The sequence below is a fragment of the Bos indicus x Bos taurus genome, chromosome 22 (genome assembly GCF_003369695.1).
Source record: "Bos indicus x Bos taurus breed Angus x Brahman F1 hybrid chromosome 22, Bos_hybrid_MaternalHap_v2.0, whole genome shotgun sequence".
NCBI classification, from domain to species: Eukaryota; Metazoa; Chordata; class Mammalia; order Artiodactyla; family Bovidae; genus Bos; species Bos indicus x Bos taurus.
In genome coordinates, this window is record NC_040097.1 from 44,937,664 (window position 1) to 44,951,809 (window position 14,146).

General features: G+C 48.1%; 1 protein-coding gene and 1 long non-coding RNA gene across 2 annotated transcripts in view; both read right to left on the minus strand.

Moving 5' to 3' along the window:
• Window positions 1-5,575, minus strand: part of LOC113880470 — a 126,860-nt gene extending 121,285 nt beyond the window's left edge. Inside the window, exons 1-3 of the mRNA XM_027522644.1 lie at window positions 5,534-5,575; window positions 4,896-5,456; window positions 593-651 (exon numbers count right to left, since the gene is read on the minus strand). Of these exons, the coding sequence (XP_027378445.1) occupies window positions 593-651; window positions 4,896-5,456; window positions 5,534-5,575 (662 nt within the window). The remainder of the gene's footprint in view (window positions 1-592; window positions 652-4,895; window positions 5,457-5,533) is intronic.
• Window positions 5,576-6,818: 1,243 nt separating this feature from the next.
• On the minus strand, window positions 6,819-9,867 carry LOC113880919. Its single transcript, XR_003507879.1, has 2 exons — window positions 9,413-9,867; window positions 6,819-8,037 (listed from the first exon to the last, which is right to left on the minus strand). It is a non-coding gene; the product is annotated as an uncharacterized LOC113880919 (long non-coding RNA).
• Window positions 9,868-14,146: the final 4,279 nt, after the last annotated feature.

Genomic DNA, 14,146 nt, shown 5'->3' on the forward strand with positions numbered 1-14,146 from the left:
CAATGTCTTTGCGTGAAAGAGCAACGGTCTCTTGTGTACTGTAATACTTTCCATTTTATAACTGAAGCGGACCAGTCCTGAGAGCGTGACCTTCGTCAGCTGAGCTAAAGAAATATTTTGCTTAATAGATATGGTAGGACAGCCAGCTCGACAGCGGACTTAAGATTTCATCCGACATTTTCTGATGCTGCTCCTACGTGTGTCTACATATTAGGATCTGTCTGCTTGAGCCAGGAGAAGATCAGAAGGGGCAGGGCCACACAGAAAGACGTGACATCTGGAGAATTATCAATTCAGCACTGCCCAGACACTAAAGGTTCATATTCTGTTACCAGAAAGAGAATGCGACGGGGACAGGGAGAGAAAAACACCAATGGGCAGCTGTCATGGCAGTCACACTGCTCTACGGTGAACAAAGTAACTTGGTCTAAGTTGGACATCCTTCTGCCTACCCAACGGGATGATGTTACTTCCTTCTTGACTCTTACTTATGAGGCTAGAGTCCTGGGCAGAAGGAATGAAAATAGAAAGAACGGTTCTGCATAGAGCTCTAGAATTACTGATATCTGATTATTTGGTTTGCTGAACTTACGGTTTGAACCACCACTCGCATGCAGGAGAAGAGTCACCATCCACCATATCAAAGTTCACCTGTAAGACGAACGTATTTAGGTCATTAGCAGTCCAGGTAGCTTCCCAATTTCATGAGTAACAAAGATGCATGCACCAGGCAAGAATACTGGAGTGGGTTTCTATGCCCTCCTCCAGGGGATCTTCCCCACCCAGGGATCAAACCCATGTCCCTTATGTCTCCTGCACTGGCAGGTGGATTCTTTACCCACTGAGCCACCTGGGAAGCCCCGAGAAGCAAAGATGATTTACTGCAATGTGACCAAAGGAAACGTATCCGAGCTACATCTGGACAAAACCTGTTTCTTGTGATACTTTTGGTTCTAAAACCTAGAGCATGACTACTTTTAAACTGGCAACCTAAAGGAAGACATATTGTAAAAAAAAAAAAAAAAAAAAATGTCCTTTACTCATGATACGAACAACTGTATATGTCTCTTGCACCTTCTTGAGGGTCGTAGGCACTAAGATACTTAAGCAGCAGAATCGGAGCCTGGCATCTACCAGGTAAAAAGAAAAACTCTCCCCACTACCCCAAGTTGCTGCAAAATAAATAACCGAGTAATTCTAAAGGGCAGTTCCAGTTTGTGTAGGATGTGTGCATTTGTGGCAAATTGTGCGTACTGAAGTGTATTCTTTCATATTACAGAGATGAATGTGGAAGTACTTAACGTCACATGATTTTTTTAAAAGCATCGATTTCCAAACAGTTTTTTAAAGGCAACTCCCTACTAACACTCACATATCCACAAATCTGTGAATTTTTAATTTTTACATGCTTACAGCCAATGATATTACTAATATGACTAACCTTCCAACTCCCTATAGTAAGTGGCTTAGCAAAGTGTGTTTTTCTTTGATTTCCTTGAAAAACACATATAACCTGACATTCTCGAAGGGAAAAGGTAGATCCTTGGAGGCCAGTTCTAAAAGAAGTCAGACATCAGATGGCTCTCTCCATCCTACAAGGCTCTCTAGTGTCCTAAAAAAGCTCAGTGTACACTAAAACCATCTCTTATGATATAAAATGAGATCTGCTGGCGGGCCAAGGCAGCCCAGGTGTTTATTCAGGCAGCACATTCACTTCACCGGGAGGTGGGAGTTCTGGAATGCTCCTCATACAATGCTGTGTACACATTACTGTTGTAACTCAAGGAGGTAGTGTTCTGGAACCTTCTTACTCTGACATTAACGATGCAAGTGGGCAGGGCTAACTTCCACAAAATAATCATTGCAAATCTTAGGACAAGTCCCTCTTTGAAACCAGGCTACTGGGGCCGCTGGTGTCTGAGCAAAGCGCCAGAGACATCCTCCCAATGGAATGTTTAGACTGAAGCTGAAATCTATTTTGATTTTAGAATGATCTATTGTCACTGGCAATTTACCTGATTGTGTGTTCCTGGTGAAACCGCAAAGCCTTCTAGGTGCTAGGATTAGGTAGGATTTGAGAGAGGGGAAAGACAGTATTAGAGGAAGAAGGCAAAAAGCAGAAGGTGGTCCCAGCAGCTTTGAATTTACATTCAATCTGAGCAGAACACGCAGTTTTCACCTGGAGTCTCACCTCAGACTGGAATAACTACTGAGATACAGTTATCCTGTTACATAAATGGGCACCACATCCAGATTCAGAAAGGCATTCATTCACTCCAGCCATCAGGGGAAAAGTAGAATTTTTTCTTATTTAAGTGATTTGCATTAATAAATGGTAACATCAAGTGGGCATCCTTTTGAAAAATTTTGTTCTTGTTTTTTGAAGAAAAGGAAAGAGGTCATCTTGCTATCTCTCTTCCTCATGGTCAGACCCGCTGTCTGCAGTAGACGACATGGGTTAACAGGGCTATGACAATAAATGAATTAAATGACAATAAATAAATGAATGCCTCTTTCTTCAGAGCAGCGCAAAATATTTTCTTTCCCATAGATTGGAAATAAGGTTTGAAATCGCCTCGTTCTGTTGCAGGAATGGCTTTCCTCTCACCTGACGTGACATGACTGGCTTCTGATGAAAGGACCAAGCAGCAAAAGGTAAACTCATTCATCTGCTTCCTGCTTCCGCTGTGCATCTCTGTTCTGAGATGCCTGGTGCTTGTCTATTCCACAAGCAGGTTTATTGCCTGAAAAGGAAACCTCTCTAAAACACTTACTTTGATAAAGAAATTCTGTTAAGAATACCAGAGCACAAAGAACTCTTTGGGGCTTCACCAGATGCTTTGATATTTGTCCTTCCAAGAGTGTCTTCTAACCCCAGGATCTTAAAATGGGGAAGCAGCATTCATTTCAGACTCCTTTTCTTCCAAACCAACCTCTCAAAGTTAAATGGATATTTTCACACGCTGACAAGCGACACGGACTTAATACTGTGCTTTTCCAAGACCTACCTATGAACTGAAGCCTAGCCCCCAACCTTTTAGTGATTATTTAAATAAACGTTCACACCCAAGTCTAGCAACTGCCTATGTCTGCACCACTGCAATTGTTGAATTCCTTTCCTGGCCTTTCATGCAGATGCTCAGAAACAGGGTGGGGCTCCCTGCCCCTGCATGCCATGTCAAGGGAGACGGTGCTGCAAAGAAAATTCAATTAATCGTTCATAGTCCAGGGTTTCAGCATCCTTCACAAACACCTTTAAAATAATCCTATTGGTAGGAGTGCCACTATTTCTCATGTCAAGATTTAGACAAAAATCTCTGGTGTCAACCCAAATGTTCCGGGCACAAGTATGGATGACAGGGACTGGAATGAAGGTGACAAGTCAAGGAATTGGGAAAACCTCCCTCAAGAAGAGATGTGAGGAGGAGACAAGCTTTCCTGTTTATGGATGTCTCTGTTAAAGATTTTCTTTTCCTTAAAAAAGATTCTTTTTTTTTTTTTTTAACAGGTATGGTTATTTAGAAGTCAAATCCAACCCTCCTGAAGCATGCTGGCTTCCTTATGAGTCAGCAGGCCATGAGCAGTTCAGACAGAGTAAATGGGCAAGAGCTGTCTTTGGACACACCCATTTTGCTCATTCTCACTCTGATTTTTTTTTTAATCATCTTTATGCTACTTGGTGTCTGACTGCAGAACTTGCATCAAAAACGGCACCCTTCCATCTCCACCATCGCGGACTCAGGCTCCCAGGTGGAATCACTTCCCTTCAGCTCTTTTACTGAACACAATTGGATTAGAGCTCATTTCTTCCTCGATGGGCAACTCCTGTTTCTGTTTCTCTCCAGCCTGCATGTTATCAGCTTGACATTCCCTTCAGAGGCATATGACAAATCAAATTGTCCATCATCGCATTTATCAACGAAGGAGTTTTTTATTTCCAAGGACTGGTTTCGCCCACTCCCTTTACGATCATGGACACACCAAAAAAAAAAAAAAAAAACAACCATGTCTTGGGTTGGTTTTTTTTTTTTTTTTTTTTGAGGCAGTAGAGTGGCATGAGATAAAGGAATAGATACAACTCATTCTAAAGACAGAAAAGCAACCGACAGCCAGGAAGCCAAGGGCAGTCTTAAAACATGATTTTAAAATACCTGGTGCCTACGCCCTAAACTTATAGCATTTATTTAAAAAATGACTACTAGCTTTGAAAAACTTTACCAAAAAATGAAGTAAATTATTTTTCATTCAATTATTTCATTATTTTCCCGTTCCATGTCTTTTTGCATGATTCAGCACTTTTAATTCAAAATCCTGCCAAGAAGTTAAAAGGTAAATGGAATATCTTTTGGGTGCCTTAAAGCTTCATACACTCTTTATTGAAGCCACCTGCTCTTCTGTTACTACAGGAGCATATCAGAAATACGGGGGTCACCGGTTTGCTGCTTTAACATCCAGTGACCACCTCAGAGCAGCGCAATTTTCCTCTTGGGCATCTAAGTGGCTCTGGGGGACGGAATGACCCACCGCAGAGGCTCACCCCATCTCGGGCTCACCCTACTCGCCCGGGAGCCACCAAACGCAGGCAAACTCGAATGCACCTGTCCAACCCCCATCAGCTGTAGCTACTAGCTCCACCTGATGTGTCTTTTCAACCTTTGTCAAGTATCTCAAGGCAACAGTTTCCTGAAGCCCTTCCCCCCCCGCCCCCAAATCGAGGCTTTCGCTGGAGCCCCCAACCCGCGGGAGCCGCAAGAGGAGGTTGAGATGGAGAGAGACCTCGGACTCGCTCTGCAAACTTAACCTGCGCATTGCACGGACCCGCGTCCACAGCCGAGGACTCGCACGTCGCCCCTGCACTCTCTCCGCAGCATCCCACGCCCACACGGCACACTCACCTGCGGGAAGGCAAGCCGCGCGCCACCGCGGTCCAGTCTCCCGGCGCGACCTCCGCGGGCAAGCCTCCGTGCTGGGTGCCAGGAGCGCCCTCGGGGGTTGGCGGGGACCGCCGGCCGGCTCCGGGCAGGGCGGCGGGACGCCGGCAGCCGGCGGGAGGAGCGCTCCCGGGCGGGTCCGCGCCGAGCCCGAGCGAGCGGGCGAGCGGGGCGGGAGGGGCCATTTGTAACCGAGCAGACGCTACCACCGCCCCTTACTCGCGGGGGGCGGGGGCGGGCGGTCAGGTGACGGCGGCCCACCCTCCGCCGCCGAGCCGGGTGGTTCCTGCCCGGGAGGAGCCCCCTGGCGCGCTCTGATTGGAACTCCCGCCGCAGTGGCGGGGGGTGTGGGGAGAGGGGGGCACGTGACAGCCCGGCTCCGCGGCCCGGCGCGCCCCACCCCCGCTGGGTACCCCATCTTCCTCCTGGAAAAGCCGGGGGACACAGGGAAGGCGGGGGAGCAAGCGGGGGTGCAGGAGAGCCTACCAGCCCTTTTTGCCGCAGCTCGGGGTTTGCTCCCGGACCCTGAACCCGGAGAGGAAAGGTTCCCCTGCGGCCAGCCGGCCTTCACGGTCCTCCCAACCTGCCCTTGGCCGCAGTACCCTCCCCCACAACTCCAGGCACCGGCGCTCTGGATAGACCATCGCCACTCCGTAGATGCCGGTGGCACTTAGAAGTGGTTCTTTTTTTTTTCCCCCTTCTCTCTGCACACCGGCACAATGTGCTAGAGAGAACCCAAGACGATGCATTGCAGACACCGTCCAACTCGGAGGCCCGGGAGACCCCCCGGGGATGTCTGATGGCTCCCGGGTTAGTCTCAGAGGAGCTGGGGCCTGCTTCCTCTGGAGAAGGGGCACCACCGGAGAGCTGCAAGTCTCCGATCCTCTTCAGGAAGCAGGGGGGGAGGGTGGTTTAGAGGACGGTCTTGGGGTGCGAATCCAGTTTCCAGCCTGTGGGAACGCGTGGCTCATAGTAAAGGTCAGATTAAACTGCTAAGCTAGTGGTGCTGGCGAGGACGCGCCGCACGGTCGTGGGAAGCCCGGCTATTAATTACTCATAACCACCACTGCTTGTCTCAAGTGGGGGAATGCCCCCGGAGTTGCGCGCTGTGCTAGAGCCCCAGTGCTTCTGCAGAGCGAATGAATTCCGCAGCCTCTTTCCCACCTCCCTGAGGCCCTCTCACCCGGCCGCACCACCCTAGAAGGCAGGAATTCAGAGAAAATGCGGTGTCACGTTCCCCGCTGTGACCGCGGACGCGTCTGCGCCAACTCCAGCACCACGTGGGGGCGGTGAATCTGGGTGCCTGCTCCCCGCTTGCGTGGTTATGTGGGTAAACTTATAAGATTATTTGTTATAACGAGATTGGAGGAGGTCTGTCTCTACACTGGATTCTCTCAAACTTTAGTCCAAAGGAGTTTTGTACTCGGTTAGGGCGAGGTGGTTTCTAGCCGAGGCCGCCGCGGCGCTCAGTTGAGTCCAGGAAACCGCCGGGAGGAAGACCGAGGCCCTTAGTCCCTGGACGCTGTCGCGTCTGTTCGCCACTTCGACCTGCCCGGCAATCCGTCTTGCTCCCCCGAGGGAATTTCTAACAGGAATGTGACAGTGTGGAACCTTGACCCCTTGGTACCTGGGTTTCGCTGGGCAGGGAAAAAGTGGTGGGCAGACTGACCAACCCCCCAAAGGGCTTTACCCGTAAAGCTTCTGGCACAAATCTAGAGAGGGAGCCTTTGAGGAAGCCGACTCACTCGTAAATTGGGTGGGGAGAGAACTATCTGTTTTGAAAATAAAAGCCTTGCTACCATTACCTCCCCCACCACCCCGCTTCTCCAAACCGCAAAAGGTTGGGGGAAATCCCATCAGTAAAGTGTAAGGCTGTCGAGAGGAAAATGCTTGGTTAAAAATCAACACCTTTTTAATAGGAAGATGGGTAAGCTTTCCATTTCCAAGTGTTAATGATACCACTACATTAACGTTGGAGGTTGATGGTGACAGGAGAATCCCAGCCCACAGGACGCAGACAGACAGAATCTTCACAATTGAAAATAAAGTCTTCCTCCCTGCATTCACCCCCATCTGCCGATCCCAGTCAGCTACTCCATAAGGACTTGGGGGACCGAGAGGCTGTAACTCTGGGTAGGCAGCGGGGCCACTTGTTGCGGCATCGCCAGAGGAGGTGATTTCCAAGCGGATCTGGCGGAGATGCAGAGTTAAAATCCTTTCTCCCGGATGCAGACGTTCTAGAAGCCTCCGCAGGCGGCGAGCCCTGACTCAGTGCCTCGAGACGTGGTGTTGGGGGCGGGGGGTTGTTGTTGTTGTTTGTTTGTTTGTTTTACTAGAACTCTGGGCCATCTTTGCGTGAAATGCTTTGTCTTGCACGTCTGGGAATTTACTCTGTGCGGTTACATGCGTACCGCGCGCACACCAACACATTCACACACACACACACACACACACACACACACACACACACACACAAAAACCATCAGGGGATCGACCCGCTTGGGCGGAGGTGAGTGCCACAGACGCTTCGGACTTTCATGGGCTCTGCCCTTGGGAATCAGAGCGAGGGGGACGGCCTCGTCGTGGCTGCTGACCTGAGTCAGGTAACTCGGAAAGGCCCTTCTCCCGCCGCTCGGGGAGGAGGGAGCTGGGAACCGAAGTACAAGGGCGGTCCAGGTGCCCACACAGCGCCCGCCGCAGTGAAGGGCAGAGATTTCGGGAGGCCAACCGGACAAGAGCGAGCGGGTTCTCAGGGAATCCGAGTTCATTGTCTACCAGGTCACGCTCTGTTGAGAAAATGCGCGATACCCAAGAGGGAGTGAAAGAGAGAGAGAGTGACCAAGGGTCCGTGCAGGGCCGACTCACTCGCTTGGGGAGGGGGACGCGAGGCTCGTCCACACTGAGCTCGCGCGGTAGTCTCACCGGCGCCGGGCGGCCACCGAGACACTGCCTTCAGCATCCTCCGGTGGCACTCTAGCGAGTTTGTGGAGCAAAAGCCGAGCACAGGAGCCGCTCACTGTGGGTTTGGAGTGACCACGTCTTGGGATACGGAGAGCTGCCTCTGGGGTCTTCGGCACGGAGAGGTTAACAGAGGGAAGAATTTGTCCTGGTTTTTGACATAAAATGAGGCTGGTAATACTGAGCTCTCAAGAGAGTAATAAGAATTTGAAGGTGTGTAGAGTAGGGGTGGGAAAGGGTTAATGCTAGGTTTAGGACTACGATGGGTAATGCCCGACTTCAAGATCTCCCCCGTCTCAGGTCGCGCACTGGGAAGCTTAACCCAGGTGGAGGCACCTCCCCGCATTATGACACCTGGCGGTACCTTGCAACTCCCACATCCCTACGGCCAACCTCTTAGCGTCGGCTGGAACCCGCAAAAGTCTTTGCCCGCCCACGCCCCTTTAATGGACTCTCTTTGCCTTTTGCTTTTAATCCGAGGGCAGGTTAACGCCGACTGGGACCGCAGTGCGGCCGGCAGGCACCTCGCCGCGCGCCGCAGCCTCCTCAGAGCCGGGCGGGGACTGCGGGGCTGCTGCGGCAGCAGGGCCAAAGCCTTGCGGTGCCTCCCGCCCCCTCCCCCGCGGCCACACCTCAGTCGCGAACCGCCCCCCTCTTTCCGCCCCCCACCGCCACCCACCCAACACGGCCGCCTGCCCTTCCCCGCGCGCTCCCGGCGCCAGCCCCTCCACTGGCGGGTGACAGGGGCTATATGCCCGCGTTCGTGCGCTGGCGTAGGGGAGCGTACGCGACGGCGACCCGCGACCCCACCACTGCGCCCAGCTCGGGGTCCACCCACGTGGAGCCCACCGGCCCTCGCTGGTCCCCCCGCGCCGGTCTCCGGACTGGGCTGAGGGTGCAGCTTTCGGAGCCCCTTGGTGCTCCCACCAGGCTCTGTCCATCCCAGTCATTCCTCCATGCCAGGGTCTGGCAGGTAGGGAAGTCCCTTCGTCTCCCTTCCGCGCCCCCAGACATCCCCGGACAAAGCCGCCGGGCTTCCCGCACCGGCGCGGGAAGGAGGCTCCCCCTCCTCGTCCCCGCACTGGCTAAGAGACTCGCGCGGAGAGCGCCTCCAGGCGCTGGGCTTGGTGCGGTCCCCGCCCCTGGCCTGCCAGCTGGGTGCTGGGCTGGGGCTGAGGGGGCCGCCTGCGCGGGGCTGGTAACCCACCCTGGGTTCCTCCAGCGCCGGCACCCGGCCGCCGCGGCGCTGCAGGAAGGAGGCCCAGCGGCGCCGGTTCCCCCACACCCACGTGCCCCGCGTGTGCGCGCCCCGGGCCTGCAGAAGCTACCCGGCTGGCGCCGCCAGGATTTCTGGGCGGCCCCACCCTCCCGGGCCACCACGCTTCGCTCGCAGCGTTCGGAGTCTCCTTGGCGCCTTTGCTGCAGCATCCAAGACCCGGCGCCGCGTCTGCCAGCTGGGCTGCAGAGCACGCCTGCGGGCCGCTGCCCAGAGGCCGCACCTCCCGCGCGCGTCCCGCACTCACCTTTTCCTGTGGAGGGTGGGATTCAGTCATTGCACCCTGGCTGTTCAGCCACCGCCCACGGCCTCCTGGAGAGAGCAGCAGGAGGGCGTTCCTGAGGCGCCAGCACCTTTCAGAAACCCTTCCCTGGCTTTCAGCACAGCACCTTCATCAGCTGGCCACCCTCCCCGACAGCATGGGAGGCGCAGCTCTCCCTTGGCTGTCTCTTTTTCACCACCACACCAGAGCCCACCTATAGACACACACACACACCTGAGCACCGCAGGCCAAGGCCGGGATCGCTCTCCAACTCCTAATTCCAGCACTGTGCAGCGCACATCACGTCGCTGACAGCAAGGTGAAGGAGTGGCACTCAGGAGCTAGGTGGTTTCTTAAAAATTATGAAATAGCTTTCTGCCCCTAGTCATGGCATTTTAAAGAGGATTGTCCTTTATTAAAAAACAAAAATGCACAACAGTGTAAGGCAACTATAATAAAAAAAAATAACCCAGGAACATTTGCACTTTAAAAATAATATCAAAGTATTTTGAGCTGATGGTAGATTCATATGCAGTTTCAGAAACAATATAGAAGACATCTTGCGCACCTTTTACCCAGTTTTCCACAGTGGTAGCAATTCCCAGAACTATGGTAGTGTCCTAACCAGGATACTGGCATTGAGCAGATCCACTGATGGTACTTAGATTTCTTTGGTTTTACTTGTATTCGTCTGTGTATGTATTTAGTTTTACTCAGTTTTAACATATGTGTGGGTCCATAGCCACCACCACAGTCAAGGTAGGGAACTATTTCAACACACAGGATCCCTCTTGTTGCCTTTCTGAAGTCACACCTGGGGGAGAGGCGGCCTGGTCACCACTAATCATTTTTCTTTAGCTTTGTCATTTCAGGAATGTCATGTATAATGGTATTATATACTAGTACCTTTTTGGGCCAGTTTTATTCACTCAGCATAATTCCCTTAAAATTCATTCAAGTCATTGTATCAATAGGTCCTTCTTTTTATTTCAGGTCCTTCTTTTTATTGTGGGTTCTTCTTTTTATCCATGCCATGGAGCTACCATAATGGTAAACAGTTTGTTTAACCATTCATGTATTGAAGGGCATCTGGGTTGTTTCCAGATTTGCACTATTATAAATGAAACTCCTGTGAACATTTGCGTCTAGGATTTTGTGTGACAGTAGCTTCATTTCTCTGGGATAAATCCCCCAGAGGACAAATTTCTGGGTCATATGATCAGCACATTTTTAGTTTTGTAAGAAACTGCCATACTCTTTTCCAGAATGCCTGTGCCAACAGCAGTATATGAACGATTCAGCTTCTCCTCATCTTCCACAGCATTTGGTGTTGTCACTGTTTTTTACTTTGGTGATTTTGATAAATGTAGTAATATTTCACTGTGGTTTTAACTTTCATTTCTTTGATGGCTAATGATACTTACTATTTTTCATAGGCTGATTTGTTATCTCCATATCCTTTCTTGGTGATGTTTGTTCACACTTTTTGCCCATTTTCTTTTTTTTTTTAAGTCTTTATTGAATTTCTTATAGTATTACTTCTATTTTATGTTTTGGTTTTTCAGTTGTGAGGCATGTGGGATCTTAGTTCCTTGACCAGGGATTGAACCCACACCCCCTGCACTGGAAGGCAAAATCTTAACTGGACCACCAGGGACCAGCCATTTTCTAATTAGAGGTGTTTTTTTTTCTTTTTTTTTTTTCCTGTTAATATTTCAGAGTCTTTTTTAAAAGCATGTTATTGAGGTATGATTGACATACAAAAAAACTGTACATATTTAATGTATACAAGTTGATGACTTTGGAGATAGATATATACCTGTGAAACTCTCAAACCACAATCTGTGCCATAAACACATCCATCACATCTAAAGGTTTCTTCCCACCTTCTTTATTATGATTAGTTTGTTGTAAGAACACAACATAAGATCTACCCTCTTAGCAAATTTTTAAATATATAACCCAGGCATATGCTAATAACTATCAGCCCTATGCTATACAGTAGAGCTCTAGGGCTTATTCATCTTGCATAACTAAAACTTTATATCTATTGACTAATAACCCTTCATTTCCCTTCCTCCCAGGCCCTGGTAAGCACCATTACACCCTCTACTTCTCTGAGTTTGACTAGTTTAGATTCCGCATGTAAGTTGAGTTGTCATGTAGCACTTGTCCTTCTGTCTGGCTTTTACTAAGTATAATATCCTTTAGGTTCATCCATGTTGTCACAAGTGCCAGGAGTTCCTTCTTTTTTAAGGCTGAATAATATTCCATGATAAGTATGTACCATATCTTTTTTATGCATTCATCCATTGATGAACACTTGGCTTGTTTCCATGTGTTGGCTATGTGAAAAATGCTGCCGTGAACATAAGATTGCAGAATATTTCAGTTCCTAAAGATATACCCCAAGTGGGATTGATGAATTAGAAGGTAGTTCTACTATTTTTTTTTTATTTTTGTAGGAACCACCATGCTATTTTCAACAGTAGGTGTATCAATTTGCATTCCCAACAACAGTGTACAATGTTTCCCTTTTATCCATATCCTGGTTAATACTTATTTTTTTTTTTATAATAGCCATCCTTAAAAGTGTGAGGTGATAGCTCATTGTAGCTTTGATTTTCATTTTCCTGATGGTTAATGACATTGAGCATCTTTTCATTTATCTGTTTCTTATTTTCATGCCTTATTTTCAGAATGTCTTTTCACTTCCTTTGCTCATTTTAAAAAGGGGGTTATTTGGGTTTCTGTTTTTTGCTATTGAGTTATAGGAATTTCATATATGATTTAGATACTAACCCTTTATCAGATACATGTTTTGCGAGGATTTTCTCCCATTCTGTAGGTTTTCATTTTGTAGATTGTTTATGGTGCAGATGCCCTTTAGTCTGATGTCCTCCCACTTGTTTTTTTTTGCTTTTATTATCTAGGCTTTTGGTGTTATATCCAAGAAGTCATTGCCAAGATCAATGTCAAGAAGTTTTTCCTCTATATTTTCTTTTAGGAATTTTATGGCTTCAGGTCTTCTGTTTAACTTTTTGATTTATGGTGTACAGATCCAGTTTCATTCTTTGTGTGTGGATATCCAGTTTTCCCTACACCATTTATTAAAGAGACTATTCTTCCCCCATTGTGTATTCTTCCCCCCTTTGTCAAAAATCAGGTGAACATTTACGTGTGTGCGTATTTCTGGTCTCTCTAATCTGTTCCATTGCTCTATATATCTGCTTTAATACAAGTACCAATACTATTTTTTGTTACTGTAGCTTTGTAATGTATTTTGAAATAAGGAAGTATGATGCCTCTGAATTGCTCAAAACTACTTTGGTATCAGTGTGATGCTGCCCTCATAAAGTGAGTTTCCCTCCTTTTCTATTTTTGGGGAAGAGTTTTTAAAAGATTGGTATTTAATTCTGCTTTAAAAGTTTGGTAGAATTGACCTGTGAAATCTGGTCTGGACTGTTCTTTGTTGGGGGGCTTCCCAGATGGCTCAGTGGTAAAGAATCCACCTACCAATTCAGGAGATGAAGAAGACGTGAGTTTGATCCCTGGGTCAGGAGGATACCCTGCAGGAGGAAATGGCAACCCACTCAAGCATTCTTGCCTGGAAAAATCCCATGAATAAGGAGACTGGTGGCCTACAGTCCATGAGGTCACAAAGAGTGAGACGCAACTGAGCATGCACACATACACGCATGCGTGCATTCTTTGTTAGGTTTTTGATTACTGATTCAATCTCTTTAATATATCTAGTCAGGCTTTCTATTTCTTCTTGATTCAGGCTTGGTAGGTTGTATGTCTCTAGGAATTTATCCATTTCTTTTAGGTTGTCCAATTTACTGGTGTTTTTCATCCTCTTCACATGAGCTCTTACAAACAAAAGTTTCTCATTTTGAGAGATATAATTTATCATTCTTTCATTTTGTGGATCTTGCCTTTGTTATCAAGTCTAAGAACATTTGCCTGGCCCTAATTTTCGGTAGGTTTTTTCCTCCAACTTTTAAATAAATTTTATAGTTTTACATTTAAAATTTAATTCTGTGATTCATTTTGAGTTAGCATTTCTATGAAGTGTGAAGTTGCAGTTGAGGTGTCTCTCGTCTATGGTCCCAAGTTGTTCTAGCACCATTTGTTGAAAAAGCTATCATTCCTTCATTGAATTACTTTTGCACATTTATGAAAGGTCGGTTGGCATATATGTGTGGGTCTATTTTTGTGTTCTCTATTCAGTTCGATTGATCTATGTAGCTATCACGTGACCAATACCACACCATACTGATTTCTGTGCTGCTGTGCTTAATCACTCACTTGTGTACGACCCTTTGCTTTGTGACCCCATGGACTATACCCCACCAGGCTCGTCTGTCCATGGGGATTCTCCAGGCAAGAATACCGGAGTGGGTTCCCTTGCCCTCTTCCAGGGGATCTTCCTGACCTAGAGATCAAAGCCAGGTCTCTCTCACTGCAGGTAGATTCTTCACCGACTAAGCCACCAGGGAAGCCTGTTGATATGTGTAGCCATGTATTAAGCTTTAATATCAAGTAAAGTGATTCCTTTTACTTTATGATTCTTATTTATGTATTTTTGGCTGTGCTAGGTCTTCATTGCTGCATGGGGGCTTTCTCTAGTTGTGGCAAGTGGGGGCTACTCTTTGTTGTGGTGTGTGAACTTCTCATTTGTGGTGGCTTCTCTTTTACAGAGCGCAGGCTCTAGTG